Source organism: Balaenoptera borealis, assembly GCF_965194805.1.
Source record: "Balaenoptera borealis genome assembly, chromosome: 13".
Classification (NCBI taxonomy): Eukaryota; Metazoa; Chordata; class Mammalia; order Artiodactyla; family Balaenopteridae; genus Balaenoptera; species Balaenoptera borealis.
The window spans coordinates 67,310,165-67,330,158 of record NC_138870.1 but is presented as its reverse complement, the minus strand read 5'-3'; the positions used below and the strand labels follow the sequence as shown (position 1 = coordinate 67,330,158).

Here is a 19,994-nt window from a genome sequence, read left to right as displayed (position 1 = left end):
CAAAAGAAAGTGACGGGGCCTGAGGATAGATTTCCTAAGGAAGTAACACTTCAGCCAAGAACAGAAGGACGATTAGTAGTTAACTGGCAAAAATGGGAGAAAAGTGTTCCAGATGGAGAGAAGGGCAAGCACACAGACCAGCCTGGTGGTGGGAGGGTACATGATGTATTGAAGTAATTATATTTTCAGTATGGCTAGTAGAGCGAAGGGGATGGTGGTGTGAATTTGCACCTACAGATGTGTAGGCTGGGACCAAACCATCAGTGCCTTACAGGCTGTTTTAAGGATTTCCTTATACTGAGAACATTGGGAAGCCATTCAAGGGTTTTTAATGTATGGAGGTTAATGGAGTGGTTGGCCTATGAAAATTATTAGATTGTCATTTTGAAAATTTAACTCTTGCTGCTTTGTATAAAACAGATTAAAGAGAGGTCAGGAGAACAATTCTAATAATAGAAATGTCTAGGTAAGAGATTGTAGACATCTGTGGTTGTAGTAGTAGAGATGAGGAAAAAAGAAGTAGTAGATTCAAGTGCTATGAAAGTGTTCAAGAAATATTTCACTTTCCTTTCACCTTTAGTAAAAATAATACAAGTATAATGATAAATGCAACTGATACTCCCATCTCAGTATCAGGACTTAAAGAGTGAATGATAGGCAGAAAAGCTCACAGACCCCAAATAAAAATCATAATGCTCCTTAACTCCAGCTGTGGTCACTGTGCAGCTGTGTGGTCCCTCTTTATCAGATAACTGAATTTTTTTAATGGAGACTGAAAAGTCAGGATTTTCAGTGAAGTAATAAATTTTAAATACCAGAACTAATTTTTAAAGAGTTTATGTGGGACAAATACACCTGAATAACCAAAAATTTCTGTCTTGAGACCACAAAGCATTAAAATATTTTTTAATGCTTTCTTTAATAGTTCATATGTTACATTAATCTTTCTGTTTTAATATTGTAAAGTAATCAATGGGAAATCTTCTTAAAATAGTAAAAAAGCAGAAAAGTAATTTGTTCTTCTCCCCTAATTTGTGTAGCTTTATGAACAAATTCTAGCTGAAAATGAAAAGCTGAAAGCACAGCTACATGATACAAATATGGAACTGACAGATCTTAAATTACAATTGGAAAAGGCCACCCAGGTTTGTACCTTTTTCTCTTTGTTACTCTAAAGGTAATGGCTGTGATTTATTCTATCTAAAAATTGCATTGAAATGTTCTCTTGTGTTCTAGATATAAGTTTGGTTATTGATAATAGCTTATTTATTAATAGGACAGAATCAAGATAATACAGTTTACCGATAATTTACTTTCTTCTAAAGTAAATTTAAAATATGGACATATATAGCCTTACGGTAGAAAGTCAAATTATTTTTAAGCCTTTTAATACCTATGTTGTGGTACATGAAGGATTTTAAATGCTTATTTCCAGCATACCAAATGTAGCAAGGCAAAGCATCTATACAGAATCTTCTTAAAGCCATAAAATTTTGTATAATAATTTTTATTCATTATGAATGTTTCCTGTTTAATCAAAAAAACCTGATTTGACATAATAATTCTGGAAGAAGATAATTTTAGTCATAACTCCTTTTACCTTCCTTCTGTGCAACAACCTAGCAGAGATAATTTTAGACAAGAAAACTAGGATAGCCAAGCAGAACTCACAGCCTTGTACATATGATCTAGGATGTGTATGATCTAAGAATTGTTTCCCAAGCTCTTTTTTCATAAAACACTAGTTCTGGGAGATAGTTCTGGCACATTCCCTCTTCCTTCTCTTGCCCCCCTTCAAAACAAAAAAAAGAACAGGAAAGAGCTTTGTGATCCAAGAAACTGAGAAATACTATATATTCTATATCTTGGAGATTTTACAGGGTTTATTTATATGTTAAAGGCTCTAACAAGTCCTGTAATCTTTAAGGAAACAAACTTGTTTAATTTTAACATAAGACTTTCTAGCATAAACACATTTCTGCACTAAACTTTTAGAATGCAGTTTGAAGACACTGATCTAAAATGGCATCTTCAGTTCTATAAATGAGACTGCATACTTTCTGTGACCATTCTTTTATACTCATCTTTCTCATAATTTTTAAAATTACTTCTCTATGTTGAACTTACACTTATTACCAGGTCCCTTTTTGTTGTTAACCACTATTACGTTGTGAAGCAATTGTCTATGTACAGTGGAGACTGTGCTAAAATTGCAGGTATCACGCTAACCTTGTGAGGTTATGAAGACTCAGATTCCATCAGGTAATGAGGGTTTACTATGGAGATACACAGTGAAGTACAGCAGAACAAGAACACGTTTCATAGTGAGGTGTCATAAAAACTTGGACTGTCACACAAGTTTAGACTTGCCGTCTTACACTTAGGCTTCATGGTGAACTGGAATGTCATCATTCTTCAGGTTGCATTAGGAGCTTAGTGAGCCGCTGCAAAATATCATAACTAGTTCCCTGAAAATAGTTTCAGCTCTAGAGATTTGGTCATAATATTTTCTAAATAAAAATGTCCACTGCTCCCTACTGTAGTATTCTGTCTTATGGTGACTCAGCTAATCTGTGTTTCCACTGCTTACTGCCATCTCTATGTTTCTCTGCTTTTCTGCCTACTCTCTTGTCATCTAATTCTTCCTATATGTTTCTCATTCAAACTCTAGAAGAGAGGGGAACTGATAGAATTAGCCAGTTATCATCAACATGAAGCAGTCCTGTTAGTGCCCATGGACCTATTAGTGACCATTTCATAGGACACTGGACAACTATTGCAAGCTTCCTTTGGGTCAGGTACCAATTTCTGATCCCATTGACTGAGGCCAGGGAAATAAGTCACTGCATTAAAGAGTATGACAGCTTCTGCCTTAGCAGGCATTCTAAGTATCATGCCCAGTATACTGAATTAATAATAGGAGGGGTAATTAGAGTATGAGATATTGAGTAAATATTCAAAGTTAGTATCTTACACTATGTAAATGTCATTTCAAAAATTTAGGGATATATGTAAAAGTAAAACTGATAGGACATTAAACTTTTTGTTCAATTTTAGAGTTACTTATCCTGAGCATTTAAGTCTACTGTGAATCTTTCCACCTGATGTGTTGTTTTTTTTTTAACATTTCTCTTGTAACTGTTCATGAATAGACATAGTAGTGGCAGTTTTGATAGTCACGTGGAATTTTTCCAAGGGAACGATCATCCTGTTAGGAATTAATCTTGGGAATTCCCTGGTGGTCCAGTGGTTAGGCCTCCGTGCTTTCACTGCCGTGGGCCCGGATTCAATCCCTGGTTGGGGAACTAAGATCCACTAAGATCGTGCAAAAGGCGCAGCGCAGCCAAAATAATTAAAGTTGAAGTTTAGGTCTATGTGATAGTATTTAGCCAAGGACTCTAGAATCCTTGAATCCTGCCTTAACCCAGCCACCCTACTTCCTGTACAGTCTCCAAGGGAGGGAAATAGGTTAATTTACCAGAAACCAGTTGATGAATAATTATTTTGTCAAATGTCAATTCACCAGGTTTACCGATTGTTATTTTAACAGCTTTAACTAGAATATTTACCAAAAATATTAACTAAAGTTGGGCTTCCTTGGTGGCGCAGTGGTTAAGAATCCACCTGCCAATGCAGGGGACACAGGTTTGAGCCCTGGTCTGGGAAGATCCCACATGCTGCAGAACAACTAAGCCCGTGAGCCACAACTACTGAGCCTGCATGCCCACCTAGAGCCGGTGCTCCACAACAAGAGAAGCCACCGTGATGAGAAGCCCGCGCACCGCAACGAAGAGTAGCCCTCGCTCGCCTCAACTAGAGAAAGCCCGCGAGCAGCACTGAAGACCCAACGCAGCCAAAAATAAAAACAGTAAATAAAATTAATTAATTAATTAATTAATTAAAAATAAAATAAAAACATCAAAAGTATATCAGAATTAGCTGAAAGTCTCATCTTTTTAAAAATTTATTTATTTATTTTTGGCTGCATTGGGTCTTCGTTGCTGCTCACAGGCTTTCTCTAGTTGCGGTGAGTGGGGGCATCTCTTGTTGTGGAGCGCGGGCTCTAGGTCGTGGGCTTCAGTAGCTGTGGCATGTGGGCTCAGTAGTTGCGGCGCACGGGCTTAGTTGCTCCGCAGCAAGTGGGATCTTCCCAGACCAGAGCTCGAACCTGTGTCCCCTGCCTTGCAGGTGGATTCTTAACCACTGCGCCACCAGGAAAATCCCTGAAAGTCTGATCTTATTTGAAATTCTGAATTTGATTTCTAACAGTAAGCAATGGGAATACATTAACTTCTATTTTTCCAGAAAGCGTAAGCACAAAAAACAAAATCATTTAAAACAACAGATTAGGAATTCTCTGGCAGTCCAGTGGTTAGGGCTCCGTGCTTTCATTGCTGAGGGCACGGGTTCAATTCCTGGTTGGGGAACTAAGATCCTGCAACCTGTGCAGTGTGGCCAAAAAAAAAAAAATTAAAATAAATAAAACAAGTTAGATGGCCATGATTTAGATCTTTATTTATATACTATAACGTTAAAAAAGAAATTGTGCAAAAAAGGGTCAAAAAGTAACTTGGTTTACAAGCCCTGATGATACAAAAATATGAATGTTGAAAGGGTTGACAGAAGAGAAAATTATATAAAGAAATGTTTGTTTTGTTTTGTTAATTTATTTAATTAATTTATTTACTTTTGGCTGAGTTGAGTCTTCGTTGCTGCACACGGGCTTTCTCTAGTTGCGGAGGCTACTCTTTGTTGTGGTGCACGGGTTTCCCATTGCGGTGGCTTCTCTTGTTGCAGAGCATGGGCTCTAGGTGCAGGGGCTTCAGTAGTTGTGGCGCACAGGCTTAGTTGCTCCGTGGCATGTGGGATCTTCCCAGACCAGGGATCGAACCCATGTCCCCTGCATTGGCAGGTGGATTCTTAACCTCTGCGCCACCAGGGAAGTCCCCTGAATAAATGGTTTTTATTTTATTTATTTATTTATTTATTTATTTATTTATTTATAAATTTGTTTATTTATTTATTTTTGGCTGCTTTGGGTCTTTGTTGCTGTGTGTGGGCTTTCTCTAGTTGTGGCAAGCGGGGGCTACTCTTCATTGCAGTGTGCGGGCTTCTCACTACGGTGGCTTCTCTTGTTGTGGAGCACGGGATCTAGGTGCGAGGGCTTCAGTAGTTGTGGCATGTGGGCTCAGTAGCTGTGGTGCTCGGGCTTAGTTGCTGCACGGCATGTGGTACCTTCCCGGACCAGGGCTTGAATCCATGTCCCCTGCATTGGCAGGCAGATTCTTAACCACTGCGCCACCAGGGAAGTCCCAAGAAATGTTTTTTAAATCACCAAAATAAACAGTGAAGTTGTGCTTAATCAGTGATGAACCATATATGTGTATGTAGAGAGAGTTTTTTTAAGTATATTTTGTGGTTAATGATCATAGCAGAGCATTCTTATTAAGTATTTGTCAAAACCATGTTTGGTAATTTTTTAAATTGGTTATTCAGCAGATTGGCTTCTGGGGAATGAGCCTTTTGATGAATTCATTTTCAGCAAATAGACCAGGAATCCCAAGGGAGATGTATGAACAGAGGTCAATGTAAATGAGAACTAAGCACTTGTTTTTTAACTGGTCCTGTGCTCAATACCCATATGCACAGCTCTCTGGTATTGAGTGCAGCATGTGGCTTAAAACCCCAAGGGTTCTTTTCACCCCCCAGATCTCAGTATTTATCAACTTTAGTTGATTGCATAGTACAAGAAGCAGAAAAAAATGAGACCTGAGCTTACCAGAAGAAAAGCTCTATGGCTAGGATTTCTTATATGTGACAGTGGATATGAACCTTCTTACCAACTTTGGAACATGGATGATTGGGAAAAAAAACTCTAGAGAAGGAGTGAGCAAGACTAAGGTAGCTGTGAGAGAGGACAAAAAGGCCAGTTTACTGATCTGACTGCATGCATACAGTCACACAACCTGGTCCAAAGTACATTTCAGTCAAGGTCGTGGAATCTGAGCACTAAGGTTAGCCACTCTTCCTGGTGTAGGAAAAGAGAGGGCTTGAACATCGGAGGGAAAACTAGGATATTTTTGGCTTTGTTCCATAGTACTCACCCATCCTTACTCTCGGCTCAACTGTAAAGACCTGAGGAAAAACGATACATAAACGATGAGAACTGTGGACACCATTGTATTCCTAAGCATTCCTCTAACTCTTTATTATTTCAGTAGAAATCCTGTTTTCTCTGTTCTTTGCTTACACCTGTGTATTACTCCTGAATAGTGTGATTTCTTTGAATACCAGTAGAGGAGAGTTACTGTGGTCCTCTCCCTTTCCCCATCTTTATTGCAGTTACATCTCTTTTATATTTCTTACTTCCTTGCAGAGACAAGAAAGATTTGCTGATAGGTCACTATTGGAAATGGAAAAAAGGGTGAGTGTCCATCTTACTGAATAAGTAATCGTTTTCCCCCTTTGTTTTCTATATAAGCAATGGTAGGTTTTTTGGTTTTCTTTAATTTTGTTTTTATGGATGGTAGTTTTAATTAGTTTAAGTTAATATTCAGTAATTTGATTATGAATGTTTTCTAGCTTATCTTCTTTATAGAGTCTTATGGGGTGAAATTACCTTGTTAAATTTAATTTACCATGTTATTCTTTTAATGTACAAAAAAACATATCTTGCCTTAATTCTGAAATGTACACATTGTGATAGTGAATCTGATATTTTTTAAATGCCATTTATCTCTCTTTTATTTTCTGTGGTGATATACTTAAAACACTTTAATCATATATACATTTAGTTTAATTCTTTACAAAATTAAAATACTTCCATTCTTAAAGTTTTTAAAGATCTGGGGACCAAATTTTCAAATTATTTTTAAAGTTAATTTAACAATATTTTATTTAATTTTGAGTTTAAATATTTAACTTAAGTAGGCTCTTCTAAAACAAACAAACAAAAGATTACAAGAAAATCCTTTTACCATTTTATGTCTTTCTACAATTTTTTATCTGGCCATGATATATTCACTTGTATTTTTCTCCTTTTATTATTATTATTGCCCAGGGATTTGTCAGTGGGCATAAGAAAAACTCCACAAGTTTAGTCTGAGCAGTTGAAGATCCATAAATGATCAAAAGTTAATGGAAAAATTAACTCAAAGAGTACCTGTAGTACAGCTGAGCAGTGGCTAGATTTTCAAGGTTTCAGCCAGAGAAGAAATTACATACTGTGGAGCTCTGATCTCTAGATCAAAGAATAAATAGTCAAGAGCACTTGATATGAGAATATTTTCTTCCATTCCATTTAAAAAATTTACCTCGTTGACCCCAAAAAAGGAGAGAAATGATAAAAATACCGAATATATAAATATAATAGTTAATGTCTGTGTCATTTACTAAATTGTAACGTATAATAACTCCTAGTTTTATTATGATTTCATGAGGTTTTAAAAATCATTGTTCTGGGCCATTTAAAAAACTATTGGTCTAACTTGTAATTGCTAAAAATTTGGAATCACTTATTTTATTAAGTTTAATATTGATTATTATGTCACAATATAACTTACTGAATTTTATATCCAAGATATGCGAAACAGTAAAGAAATGTTTTCAGTTCTCTTTTATCCATACTAATAGTTGAGATGAAAGACATAGATAACCATATACTTAATCAAAATATTTATTTTTGAGATAGTCACATTTTTAAGAATATTTTATTTTTGTGAAAGTAATGTATTTATTACAAAAATTTTAACACAAGATGAAAATAAAATCTCCCTATCATGTAGAGATAAGTGACAGTTTAATGTCTATCTTTTTTTTTTCATCTAGGCTTATACACTTACAATATATACATGTTCATATTCTGACATTCTCACCTGACCTCCTCTTTCTGCCTGTCAAATGCAGATAAATTATGAAGTAGCTAATCTACTTTCAGTTTAACAGACATTGGTAATCATAGTATTAATAATAGCTGCTAACTTTTATTCAGCACTCTTACGTACCAGGCAGGCACTGAGTTAAGCACTTTGTGTGCATTTTTTGTCTCTTAACCATATTTTTAAATGGTAATAAGTTTATTTGTTAAATATAAGAAATTTCCTGCAACTTTACAGTTGTCAGTTTGGCAGTGAGGCAGTTCAGTATAGTGTTCTTGTCTTGCTTTACCACTACATAGTTAAAATATTGAAGGCACATAATAAAATTGAGGATGATGGGGTTGTTACCTGTCAGTTGGAGGAAATAATGCTGTTGCTGATATTTCAGAAAGTTATGAGGATCAGATATGATATTATATGTCCTAGTATTTTGAGAAGTGCAGTGGTTCTTATGAATGTGTCATGGATGTATTGTTAAATAGGAGAAAGGTCTGTTTATCAAAAGTAACATTTTTGTCTGTGTAATAATGTTTAAACATGCTAATAGAATAACACAGTACTTATAAGACTATGAGTAGGATTTCGTCTATTTTTTAAAATCACATACTCTAAAAACGTTAACATTTACAGTAAATGTACTGCTTTACTAAATATCAACATTAATTATTAATCTGGGAAAGAATGTCTTAGAAATAGTTTCAGTGTGATTAAACTAAATTTAAATGGTTTGTATCTGAAAGGTGACCGGCAAGAGTCAGTATCTTCTGGGCGGTATGACCTAACCAAAGTTTTAAGCACATTAATTACTGCTGCTTGCTTTTTGCATAACACCCTAGAATGCATATTATTTAAGGGAGAATAAAACTGTACACTGCAGTAATATACTGTATGTTGCCTTTGCCTATCACTCTTTGAAACAAGGTAGTTTAAAATAAATGCTACAGTTGCTTCTTCATTAGATTCACTGCCTTAATGCTATGTAGAGTATCAAACTAAATACAAAGCTATAAAGTCAATTGGACAAATAATGACTAGTTAACATTGTGGGTGGAGGAGATGAACATCTCTTAGATCCTTTTGAAATTTTAAAGTACAGATATTTTAGGCACGTTTGCTTCTTGCTTTTCTGCTTTTTATCACTGTAGAGTAATTGCATCTTTGTGTGAGTTTCTTTTTTTTTTTTTCTTTTCTATTCAATTCTGTCTTGAGTATTGGTTTACTCTATCCCTAAGTTTTGTGTGAACTAAAAACAGTTTGAACGTGTTATGTAGCATCTTACCAGAAAGTCAAAGCTTTGAAGAAAGAGCTTTACAGGAAGTAACAAAATAATGATCTTCATACTTATTTCTCTCAAATTTTGGAAAGCTCTTTACACATCACTGGCATCGCATCTTTTTCTACACTGCTCCTGATTTAATTTTTTATTCTAAAGTGTCACTATTTCACAATTTAGAAGAAAATTTAAGAATATAATAATTATGTCATTAACATTAGTACCTTAAATTCATCTAGGAACGAAGAGCTCTAGAAAGAAGAATATCTGAAATGGAAGAAGAGCTCAAAGTAAGTAAATCATGCTGCAGTATAAACTCAAAATTTACAGTACCATTACAGATACTATGTTTACATTAATTGTTCTTAAAGCCACTTATACAGTTTGTGAGTTATCTATATCTTGTGCTTCTCTTTCTTCCTAAATCCAGGTTTTAAGTGAGCTAGAAAAGTATTTAAAACTCAAATCTTATTGTTAATCAGTTTTTGTGGCACTTTTGATGTTCAGGTATAGAATAAATTGGACAATAATGACTATAAGATTTATCATTTTATCATTTATTTGTTGCAGTTCAAATACTCTGTTCCTTGGAGAATAACTGGTGAGGAAGGATCACTATAAAAATGTTCTCTTTTGAAAATAAAGGACATTAGAGTAGTGGACAGTCAGAGGTACAGTTGATCAAACTCTGCATCACCTGTGAAAATAAGTTCATTTTGAATATTGGAAGGTACATTCTTCTCAGGAAGAAAAAGAATGACATAGTTAATTGATTACCTCTTATTACATTGTCTTGCATAAAATATCTATCACATTATGAATTAATGGACTAATGCATAGGAAATTATGCCCATAGAATTAGAATTTCAAGATTTAAATGTTTTTCTATTGAATTATTTAGTTTCTAATTAAAACATTATTGAATGGCTTTGGAGAAAATGTTTTTGGATTTTGTTTGCCTGTGTATTTTGTTTGATAAGGAACTTTAGAACTACACTGTTTACTTTTGCAAATTTCATGGAATATTCTTTTAAGACTCTTAATTTTTTCCTTCTTACATTTGTTATCTGTGATTCTTTATGTTTTCATTGTACTCTTTTCCACTTTCTTATTTTTTATTTTCTATTTCTTTATGTTCTGATTCCTGCAGAATCTGCACCAAATAAAGCAAATTCAAACTCTGAGAGAATTAAATGAGCGACTGCTGACTGAGAATAGGGCCTTGACAAGAGTGGTAGCCAAGCGCTCAGGGTTCTGTAGGCAACTGCATTCTGTGAATCTATAATTTATAGTTTCATCATTTCTTCTTAGTAGAGCCAGGCAGGTGTTTTTGTATTAGTAAGCGTGTCTTGAGCTCACTTTTACAAATTAATGCCATTGTGTCTGGAGCTTATCATATAACTGTTTAATTATGCATGGCTTCTCAGAATGTTAGAAAGTGTCACTAATTGTGTATTGTGACTGATAAACTGCAGTAAACTGAGGGAATGATCGAGGCATTTAGATAAAAGACTTGTCTGCACTTTTGCAAAGCTAGTGCATATTTTGGCTCTACGAATATTTTAGCACTTAAAAATATGGCTGTTTAAAATTCTTTACTAGAAAGAAAATGGAACATGTATTTTACATATAATTAATATATGTTGAAGCTGAAGATTAAACATGAATTATCTGCTTTTCAAAATAATGTCATTTTCAGTCAGAACCATCTTTGTTAATCTTCGTTAATATTCACTTAGTTATCTATTAACAGAGGTATCCTAATAAACTTATTAGTTTATCCTAATAAACTTCAGATTACTGTATTTTATATCCATGCATTCTGAGCACAGGTAAGAATTGATTGGTTCCACATAATATTAAACTCTTCATAAAGATTTTGCTTAAGGTAATTTTGCAAGTAGTTTTATTTTTATCTAATTTGATAACCTAGTACATTTTGAAAGCTGAGGAAAGAGACCTAAATATCTTGGAAAGTATATTTTAATGTCTAAAATATAAGCTATTCCATTCCCAAGCAAATCTGGCAGAGCACATGTGATTTAAATCATTCTTAGTAGAAAATCCAATTAACTTATAATAATTCCACCCCCTCCTTCAGTTTGTCTGTAAAACAAAAAATAGTTTTGTTTTCAGGATGTAAGGGTGTGTTTTTCTATTTGCTCCAAATACTAGTTATTTTTTTCTATGCTTGGATATTTTTATAAATTCAGACTTAACTACTTTGGCTTATAAATTATTTTATACTATTCTAATGATAGTAATAATTGCTTTGTTACCATTTAATTGAGCACTTATCTTGGATCAGACATTGTACTAGGCATTTATACTTAGTACAAGGTAAATCATTTAAGGAATTTTAATAATTTAGAACAAGTCTAATTCCCTCAAAACTTCCCTAAATAGGCTGGTTTTCTTGTGGAATAACAGTATGGTTTGAGGTCTGACATAAATAAAGCAAAAGGCCTTAATTCAGGCTGACAGGAACTCTTAAAGGAATTCCCTTTAAGAGCCTATCCTAACAAAAATAGGCTTCCTTTCCTTGGCTGCTCTAATATGGTGTGCTCGTGACTCATAATGTCAAGTGATTTAGTACATTTCAATTGATAACTTTGGGAGAATAAACCTTTCATTTCATCATTTATTAAACTAATTAGCTTCACAAATGGGGGGGGGGTTTCTTCCTGATACATGTTTTAGTCACTAGAAATATATATAACTGACAAAGCTTGTTCATGTGTCTTGTGGTAAAAATATAACATTTATTAAGAATCATATTTTATCTTTTTATTGAATTAAAACTTTCTCTTCTGATTTTCCTCTCATAGATGTTACCAGACCTAAAAGCAGACAACCAGAGGCTAAAGGATGAAAATGGGGCCTTGATCAGAGTTATAAGCAAACTTTCCAAATAAAAAAAGAAAAAGCAGCAAGTAATGGAATTGCACATATTAGTAACCCAGTGGACCATAATTGACAGTCACTGGAAGCCTGGGAAGAATCCTTGGAGACTGTCATTTTTGGATATCCTGCCAAATGCCCTCTTATCTAGGAGTTTTGTTTTGTTTAATTTTCTGGTGTTTTTTTTTTTTTTTTTTTTCCTTGTATCAAGACCATTGTTTCATGTTAATGCAGCTGCTGAGAAGATTTTTTTTTTTATGACTGAGAAAACTTGTTTACAGCTCCAGCATATAAGGAAAGTGTTCAAGGCCAGATATGCCTCAGATATTTAACCAGTAAGCCTTAGTTGTACATAAATACTTTTGTGTCAACAAAAACTCAGCTCTCACAGAAGACAGTTATTCAGCATTTTTTGATGTGCCACAGTTTCCAGTTTTTCGATATTTAATTTTTTTTTTTTTTGCTTTACATCTGAGTTTGGGTTTGTATTTTTTCCTTCTAACTCTTCATGTGGCAGACTCTTCTCCTGTCTCACAGCTTTCTCATTTACAGAAAAGAACACTTGCTCTTCTGAGATCATTGTCATATATTAGGCTAATGCTGTGTTGTCCCCCACCTGGAACTGAATTGCTTGGTGGAACATTTGCTTTCACTGTTTGTGCAATATGCATTTATTCCTTATATGAATGCTTTAAAGTCAGTTGAGATTAGATTCTTTTAAGTCCTGTTTTCTGCCTTCATTGGTCACTTTTTTGTTTTTGTTTGTTTTTTATTATTGTAGTATAAGATGTTAGATTCTTTAATCTTCACATTCATTTTAGCAGGTACTGAGTGATGCTGTATATATAAATAAGTGTATTGTTTTGATTTTTAGTCCACCACATGGCATGCTTGACTGTTTTCTTATTTCAAATGTCTGTTAATGCAAAGTAGGCTACTCCATAATAGTGTTAAAAACAAAATTTGCTAACAATGTGATATAAAGACTTTTAAAATAACACGTTTATGTGGAGCCCTATCTTTACAAAAGTTTTCTACTGTAAAATGCTTTTACTTTTATTTGCAGTTTTCATTTGATAGTATTCAACCATAATTAAAGTTCCATAAGGTAATTGCTTCACATTTCACATACCTGTATTTATCTGAGTGCTGTCTATAACTGTTGTGCTAGCCAAAGTAATGCTATGAAATCATTTGCAGACTTAACGTGAGTTCATGTTAAATGCACTGTTATTGCCATGTGAAGAGGCATTGACTTTGATACCACCATCATGTTCAGACCATTTTATACATTTCAGTGGCCTTTTTTTAAAAAAAGCAAAACCAAGTACATAGTGAAGATGGCTTTTATTTGGACAAATAGCTTTTATATTTTCATTAAACCATGCAAAAAATACTCTATCTGGCACATAACTGTCTCCTTAACCACTGAACAGTTCAGCCATTTGAATAAATTGTACATTGTAAAGCTTATGGTAGCTAATTGTATTATTGATTGTATTGTATACTATATTAAATGTGAATTTGTACCCCCTTCGTTTTAAAAGGTCATTGTGTTCTACTGCCTATTTTAGATTACTTTGGGGTTGGGAAAGGGTGTTTTGGTAAGCAGGATTTTAAGTCCTCTCTTTCTTGATTGGTTTTATGAAGATATAAGGTTATGCTCTTACTACCAAGCTCAGGATTCTTGATTTTTAAAGGTACAAGGATAGTTGTGGGAATTTTATTTTTGGTTATATTTGAACTGTATGAATGGTTGGTCTGAATATAAAGAATTTCCATGGTCTTATGTGGACGTAAAATATACAGATAATTGGTCAGTTTGAGTGACTGCAACATGTTCTGGTTGCACAACAGTTAGGCATGCTAAGGATTATATTTGTGAAGTTTGGATGCCTGTGAAGAATGATTAAATACATGTTTCTAATATTTTAGTGTTTTGTATTTAGGTTATTTATTCTTTGTATCTAAAACTGAACAGCTACTGTGCTATATTGATTTTATTGGTAGTATTGAGCAGACCTTGTTTCTGCATGAAACTAGTTGCAAAACCCACTATTTTGGAAATAAAAATGTATTTTGACATATACAAATAAAATGAATAAAACTATTTTAAATGTGTGAACTTTTACTGAAGACGTTTAAAACTTTGTTCTGAGATATTTAAATTCTGCATGGGTATTTTTTCACTAATTGCTTTACTTGGATTCCAATTGGAATAATTTTTGAAATTGTAATATTGTGATAATTTGCACAACATTGTACATGCACATCTGTAAATGCAATCTTAATTGCCATATTTATGCAATCTGTGTATCAATTTGGACAAATGTTTATATATTTTACATAAAGCTGTCTGTGTGCAGAATCTGAGAACTAGTTTTTTTATGATAATAAGTGGGTAAAAAATAATGATAAAAGTGAGTTTCAAGATAGTAGCTTTGTAGCAAAAGATTTCATTTACCTAAGTATTTTGTGGCTTCTAAATTAAACCTGTGCTTTTTTGTAGTTGCAAACATAGGCTTGGGAATACGTATAAAGATAATATTCCATTGAAATGTAAAATAGTAGAATCATTCTCCAACCTAGATTTGTCCAAGTTTCAACCCCCATCTACTACACATCTGTAAGTAGATAAGAGGCATTTCTGGTTTGGGAACTTTGGTAAAAGACTTATAGTAAGCCTGTGTCTCTTGTTTCTACTTCCAGTAGTTTCCCTGTGCATGCTCACAGAATGATAGATATTATTGTTGTTTGTCCTCCATACAAAAAATTTCACATACAAATACTTCAAACCAAATGCAAAGATAGAATTATCTAGGAGAGTATTCATACGTAAAGTAGATATTCACTAATCCATTAGGCTACTTTATTCTTTTGCTTAAAGGTTTATTACCACTTAGTCTTTCCTGGCTAATCTGAAACAGTCATGACTCCCAGTGTCAGCGCTCACTGAGTGTTGTTGTAAGAAGAAAATATCCAGAGGTCAAATTGTCTCCAAACTAGGACCATGTATTTCCCGTAGGAAATATCAGCCTTGTAGGTTGTCCTTCACTTTGTCATTATAAGCAGAAAACAGAGCAAACTCTGTTAACAGTTATTAACAATCCATTAGCCATATCTTGCTAGAGAAAACCTTTGGTTGAAAAGATGAAAGCTGACTGATAAGCAGTCTTTTCTGTGATGTTCCATGTTTTATGCTGTCTGTGTGTGGTCTGTGTGTCTGAATGTGCATGTTCCACAGGGGTAATGTACATATGAGAGCCATTGTCCAAAAAGGATTGGGTGTAGAATGAAGTATTTATTTTCCTAGTATATATCTCTAAATAGCTAAATACATTTCTTTCTTTTTCTTTTTTTTTTTGGCTGCATCAGGTCTTAGTTGCGGCACGTGGGGTCTTCGTTGAGGCATGCGAGATCTTTTTGTTGTGGCTTGGGCTCTTCGTTGTGGCGCGTAGGTTTCTCTCTAGTTGTGGTGTGTGAGTTTTCTCTCTCTAGTTGCGGGGCACAGGCTCCAGGGCATGTGGGCTCTGTAGTTTGCAGCATGTGGGCTCAGTAGTTGTGGTATGCGGGCTTAGTTGCCCCGCAGCATGTGGGATCTAAGTTCCCCGACCAGGGATCGAACCCGCGTCCCCTGCATTGGAAGGTGGATTCTTTACCACTGGACCACTAGGGAAGTCCCTAAATACATTTCTTGACTTTCCTTTTAGAAATGTTCTCTGGGGTTATGTGCTATGAAACAACAGAATGCTTTCTTAGGTAAATGACATAGTGTCATATTGCTGTTCCAAGCCCCCAAAATGAGCAGATTACAAAGTAATAAATTTAAAAACACAGGAGTCAGAAATTTAAAATTCTATAATGTGACATAAATAATTCTATCTTATTACTATAATTTGAAATTTTACTACAAGTTTTCTAAAGTTTATTAGAAGTAAGCATTTTTAGCCTGGCTGTCCCAGCTTGTCACTGCTTAAATTCCAATAAACATATAGGTCATAAAAATTAACTATATTTTAATTTTTAAAGGCTGAAGAGAAAAAAAGGAGGAAATGTGTAAAAAAATGAGCAATATTAGATTTTGTCCTGAATAATATTCAGCTTGTAGGGCCTGTACTTTGTCTTACAGGTCTGTGACAATGGGAGTGTGAAAGAGAAGGATTTACCTTCTCTCCCCTTCCCCACGCTCAATTATTCTTACAGGTTTGTTCTGATACAAGTCTGTTTCAATAGGATATCTCATTTGATCCTTACAACAGGCTGGGTGAATAAAGGTGAGAAATTACAGGTGAGAAAGCGGAGATGTACAGATTATTAACTGGGTCAACATCCCAAGCCTAGTACAAAGCAGAGCTCTTACTCAAACTTAGTGGTGGTTGCCATTGTTTTTTCCCCAGATCCTAATCTAGGACTTTTCCCCCTATATCACTTAGTTTGATCGTTTTACACTTTGAGGATGGCATTTCTTGGTTTTTTTCCTTCCACATTCTTTCTCTAATCCCACATTCCTGCCCCCACACCCACTAATTTTTTCTCTCCTTAGGACTTATTATTACTAAACCATTTGCCCTATAATGGGATTTTTTAAAAGATTAATGCTTTTAATGCTCAAGCATCTAGTTGATTTCCTGGTGCAAATTCTAACTATGCCCAGTAGACCATAAATTTGTAAAAGATTTTCATATACCTACATGCAAAAGAACCTTTGCATCCTTAAAAAATAGATTTTTTAAATTGTTGGTGGGAGCTTAATTCCCAAGAATCTTTCTTATTCCCAAGTAAGATAGGCAACATTGATAGTGCTGTGGTTTTAGCAGCAAATTTTTCTCCCCCACTGAAAATGTGTGGAATACCAATATATAAAACAGATAAAATTTGTATTCACATTAACTCACAGATATGACCCCAACCCAAAAGAAAGCGCAGTTGGCCCTCTGCATCCACAGATACAGAGGGCCAACGGTACTATGCCAGTTTATTTAAGAGACTTGAGTAGCCACAGGTTTTGGTATCCATGGCAGTCCTGGAACCAGTCCCCCACAGATACTGAAGGATGCCTGTACTCAAAACATAAAATAGGTCTAAGATATGTGTGACAACAGCTTGACTCTCTCACTTGTTACTACATAATTCTTAGGATCAGAGCATTACTGAGCAGGTGGATCTTACCTGCAGTTGCTTTCGCAATAACCGTGCTAAACATGTGCTCTAGCAGTATACTCTAGTGTGAGTGAGTATGTTCTGACCTAAAGAAAATCAAGACCAAGTACAGGCCATAAGAAGCTCCACACAAAAATGAGATAACTTGACAATATAACTTAGTGTGTATGTGCTCTCCAATGTTTTACAATTTGACATGTATGTGACTGTATTTATGAATTTGAGGAAAGCATTTTAGCAAACAATTTGAATCAAAATTTTGTGGGATCCATAGCATATCTTTGCAAAACCTATGGGGTACTGATTTTTTAAACACTTGACAGGGTGGAAGGAGCTTTGGATTCAGTCAGATGTAGATGTAAATCTCACCTACACCACTTTATAATTGTGTGACGCTGGTCAAATCATTTATCCATTCGGACTCAGTTTTTTCAAGTAAATGACATATCTGTGTAAAGTGCCTTGAACAGTTCTTGAGCTTAGTGGATTGATGCCCAACAAATGTAATTATTATATTATTACTTTGAAGAAATTACATTAATAACTTGTGAGTTTTAAAAGTACTAATTTACCTTAGAATGTAATTTACTTTTTCTGGGATCATTTGATAAATGTTTATAACGTATTTCCAAAGAATCTTTTAATGTGTAAAAATTTTTAATAGGATTGTTTCCTCTTAGAATATATTAAAGCAAAATTTTAGAATAATTTACCCTATTAACCATAAACACCTATTTTTTTTACTCTGGGGTCAGTAAGGGAGAAAGAAATGAGGTGGATTTCAGAGGACCTCCTTCAACCATTGGAAAGAAGGAAAAAGTACACCTCTGTAACCATGCCACATCTATCCTAACAGATTCCAGGAGCACTGACTCTCTACTCGTGTGCATCTAATCCATCTGTGGACCCCAGTTCCTGTTACCAAAAGTGGGGGAATGTGTCAAGAAGTGTATAGGTGTGCCATACAAAATGCATTTGCCACAGAAGAGGCAGCTGGTAAGTATGGGCTAGTAAGTGTTTTAGTAAATACTTAATGTTAGTCTCTACTCCGTATTTCTTGTTTTCATTAAAATTCATAGTTGTTGGAATGTCAGGATTATCCCTACATTTGGATGTTTTTAAAGTTTACATAATACTTCTCAGAAAATATCCTGAGGTCATCTGGGCCATTTATCAGCCTACAGATCAAGGTTATGCAACTAACCTTGTTGCATAATGATCTTCTGCATAAGAGTTGTATAATTTCATCTACTCTTTTTGTCTGAAATTTAGAGTCCTGCCCATCTCATTCTTACTCCATGCTAGACTGCACCTCTGATGTCCTCTACTTCCTTTACTGTGACCAGTAGTAGAAAAACCAGAGAGGACGGGAGCTAAATTTTAGTATTTCCTATGTTCCAGACACCCTATACATACCTTGGTTTTCTGGTTTTAAATTCTCTTTAATCTGTTTCTTCTATTTTACTGTACTATGAGCTCCGTAAAAGGACAAAGTCTTTTTCATCTTTGTTCTCAGCAGTTAGTATAGTGCCTGGCACATAGTAGGTGTTTACCTGATGTTTTTAAAAGGGAAGAGTGAATCAGTAATTGTGATAACATTTTGTGGAGGAAAAAATCTTGACTGGCATCTAGGTTTTTAAGAAAGCTTTGTAACGTGTTAAATATAAGCTTTCTGATTCCTGCAGACTTTGTCTCAGTCATTCAAGTTTTTGTTAGCGCTTCCAAGCCAGACTGCCCTATGGGGTAGGAATACACCTGGAAGCAAACAGGTAAAGAGAAATCCCTGCCTTGTGGAGGTTACATTCAAGGAATGGGAAGATTGAAAATAAGCAGCTACACAATATTAGAAGATAACAGATACTCTGGAAAAAATAGAGCAAGATAAGAGATTTCAGGAATGAGGGAGAGCTTGTCAGAGAAGGCCTCACCGAGAAGGTAACATTTGAGCCAAAACTGGAAGGAGGGGAGGGCAAAAACTGCAGGTGTTTGGAAGAAGAGCATGTCCAGGCAGAGGGAGCCACGTAAGCAAAGGCCTTGAGGTGCAGATGTTCTTGAGTGTTTTGACAAACGGTAAGGCTAATGTAGTTATATAGCTAAGTGAGCAAGAAGTAGAATAGGAGGAGAGAACGTCGGAGAGTCGGAGAGGCAGCCGAGAGCTGGATTAGGGACTTGTTTAGACATGTATTGACCACATGCTGTGCACTAGACTTGCTCCTTGAAGAGCTTTACTGTCTTTGTCCATACCCTTTTCTCAAGAATATTTTGTAGCTCTTTATAAGAAAGCCACATACTCTATAGCTGTAAAATTATTTTTTACAAGAGATAAGAATTGGATTATAAATTGGGGAGAATCATTATATTAGAAAATCTAGGCTCAGTTTCCTAAGGGGAAACTTACTCAATTAAATGTAAAACATTTGCTAAAACTCTTTGACAACCAAGTTAGAAATGGACAAATGGATTATTACAAACATCATTACTAAGTAAAAGAAGCCCATCAGTTCATTGGGAAAAATAAACATTTTGGATCACTTCTCAGGAAGGAATTTTCTCATGGATTTTTACAGTTGGTCTATATACCTAATGTACATTGTCCTCATTTGTTTCTACTTTGTGGGGTAGTATTTCTCTTCAGATGGTCGTTTCTTATTTCTGCTTTCAAAAGAAAAATCTAGAATATAAGATGTGCTTCCACAAATGTTACGACACAGTTGCAATAGAGATCAAAGTACTATAATCCAAGTGTGTAGTATTCACTCTTTCTTGTCCTAGGAGTGTCCCAG

General features: G+C 34.9%; 1 protein-coding gene and 1 long non-coding RNA gene across 13 annotated transcripts in view; both read left to right on the top strand.

Moving 5' to 3' along the window:
• PPP1R12A (protein phosphatase 1 regulatory subunit 12A) overlaps positions 1 to 14,161 on the top strand; it is a 148,333-nt gene extending 134,172 nt beyond the window's left edge. For 9 of the 12 annotated variants that reach the window (XM_082351558.1, XM_082351560.1, XM_082351566.1 and 6 more), the window contains 5 exons: positions 1,041 to 1,145; positions 6,377 to 6,424; positions 9,390 to 9,440; positions 10,301 to 10,470; positions 11,979 to 14,161. In XM_082351558.1, the coding sequence (XP_082207684.1) occupies positions 1,041 to 1,145; positions 6,377 to 6,424; positions 9,390 to 9,440; positions 10,301 to 10,435 (339 nt within the window). In that variant the 3' untranslated portion in view covers positions 10,436 to 10,470; positions 11,979 to 14,161. The remainder of the gene's footprint in view (positions 1 to 1,040; positions 1,146 to 6,376; positions 6,425 to 9,389; positions 9,441 to 10,300; positions 10,471 to 11,978) is intronic. The other 3 variants (XM_082351562.1, XM_082351559.1, XM_082351565.1) reach the window with 1 other exon arrangement.
• Positions 14,162 to 14,297: 136 nt separating this feature from the next.
• Positions 14,298 to 19,994, top strand: part of LOC309609797 — a 43,003-nt gene continuing 37,306 nt past the window's right edge. The window contains exon 1 of the long non-coding RNA XR_014233582.1: positions 14,298 to 18,207. This is a non-coding gene — a long non-coding RNA (uncharacterized lncRNA). The remainder of the gene's footprint in view (positions 18,208 to 19,994) is intronic.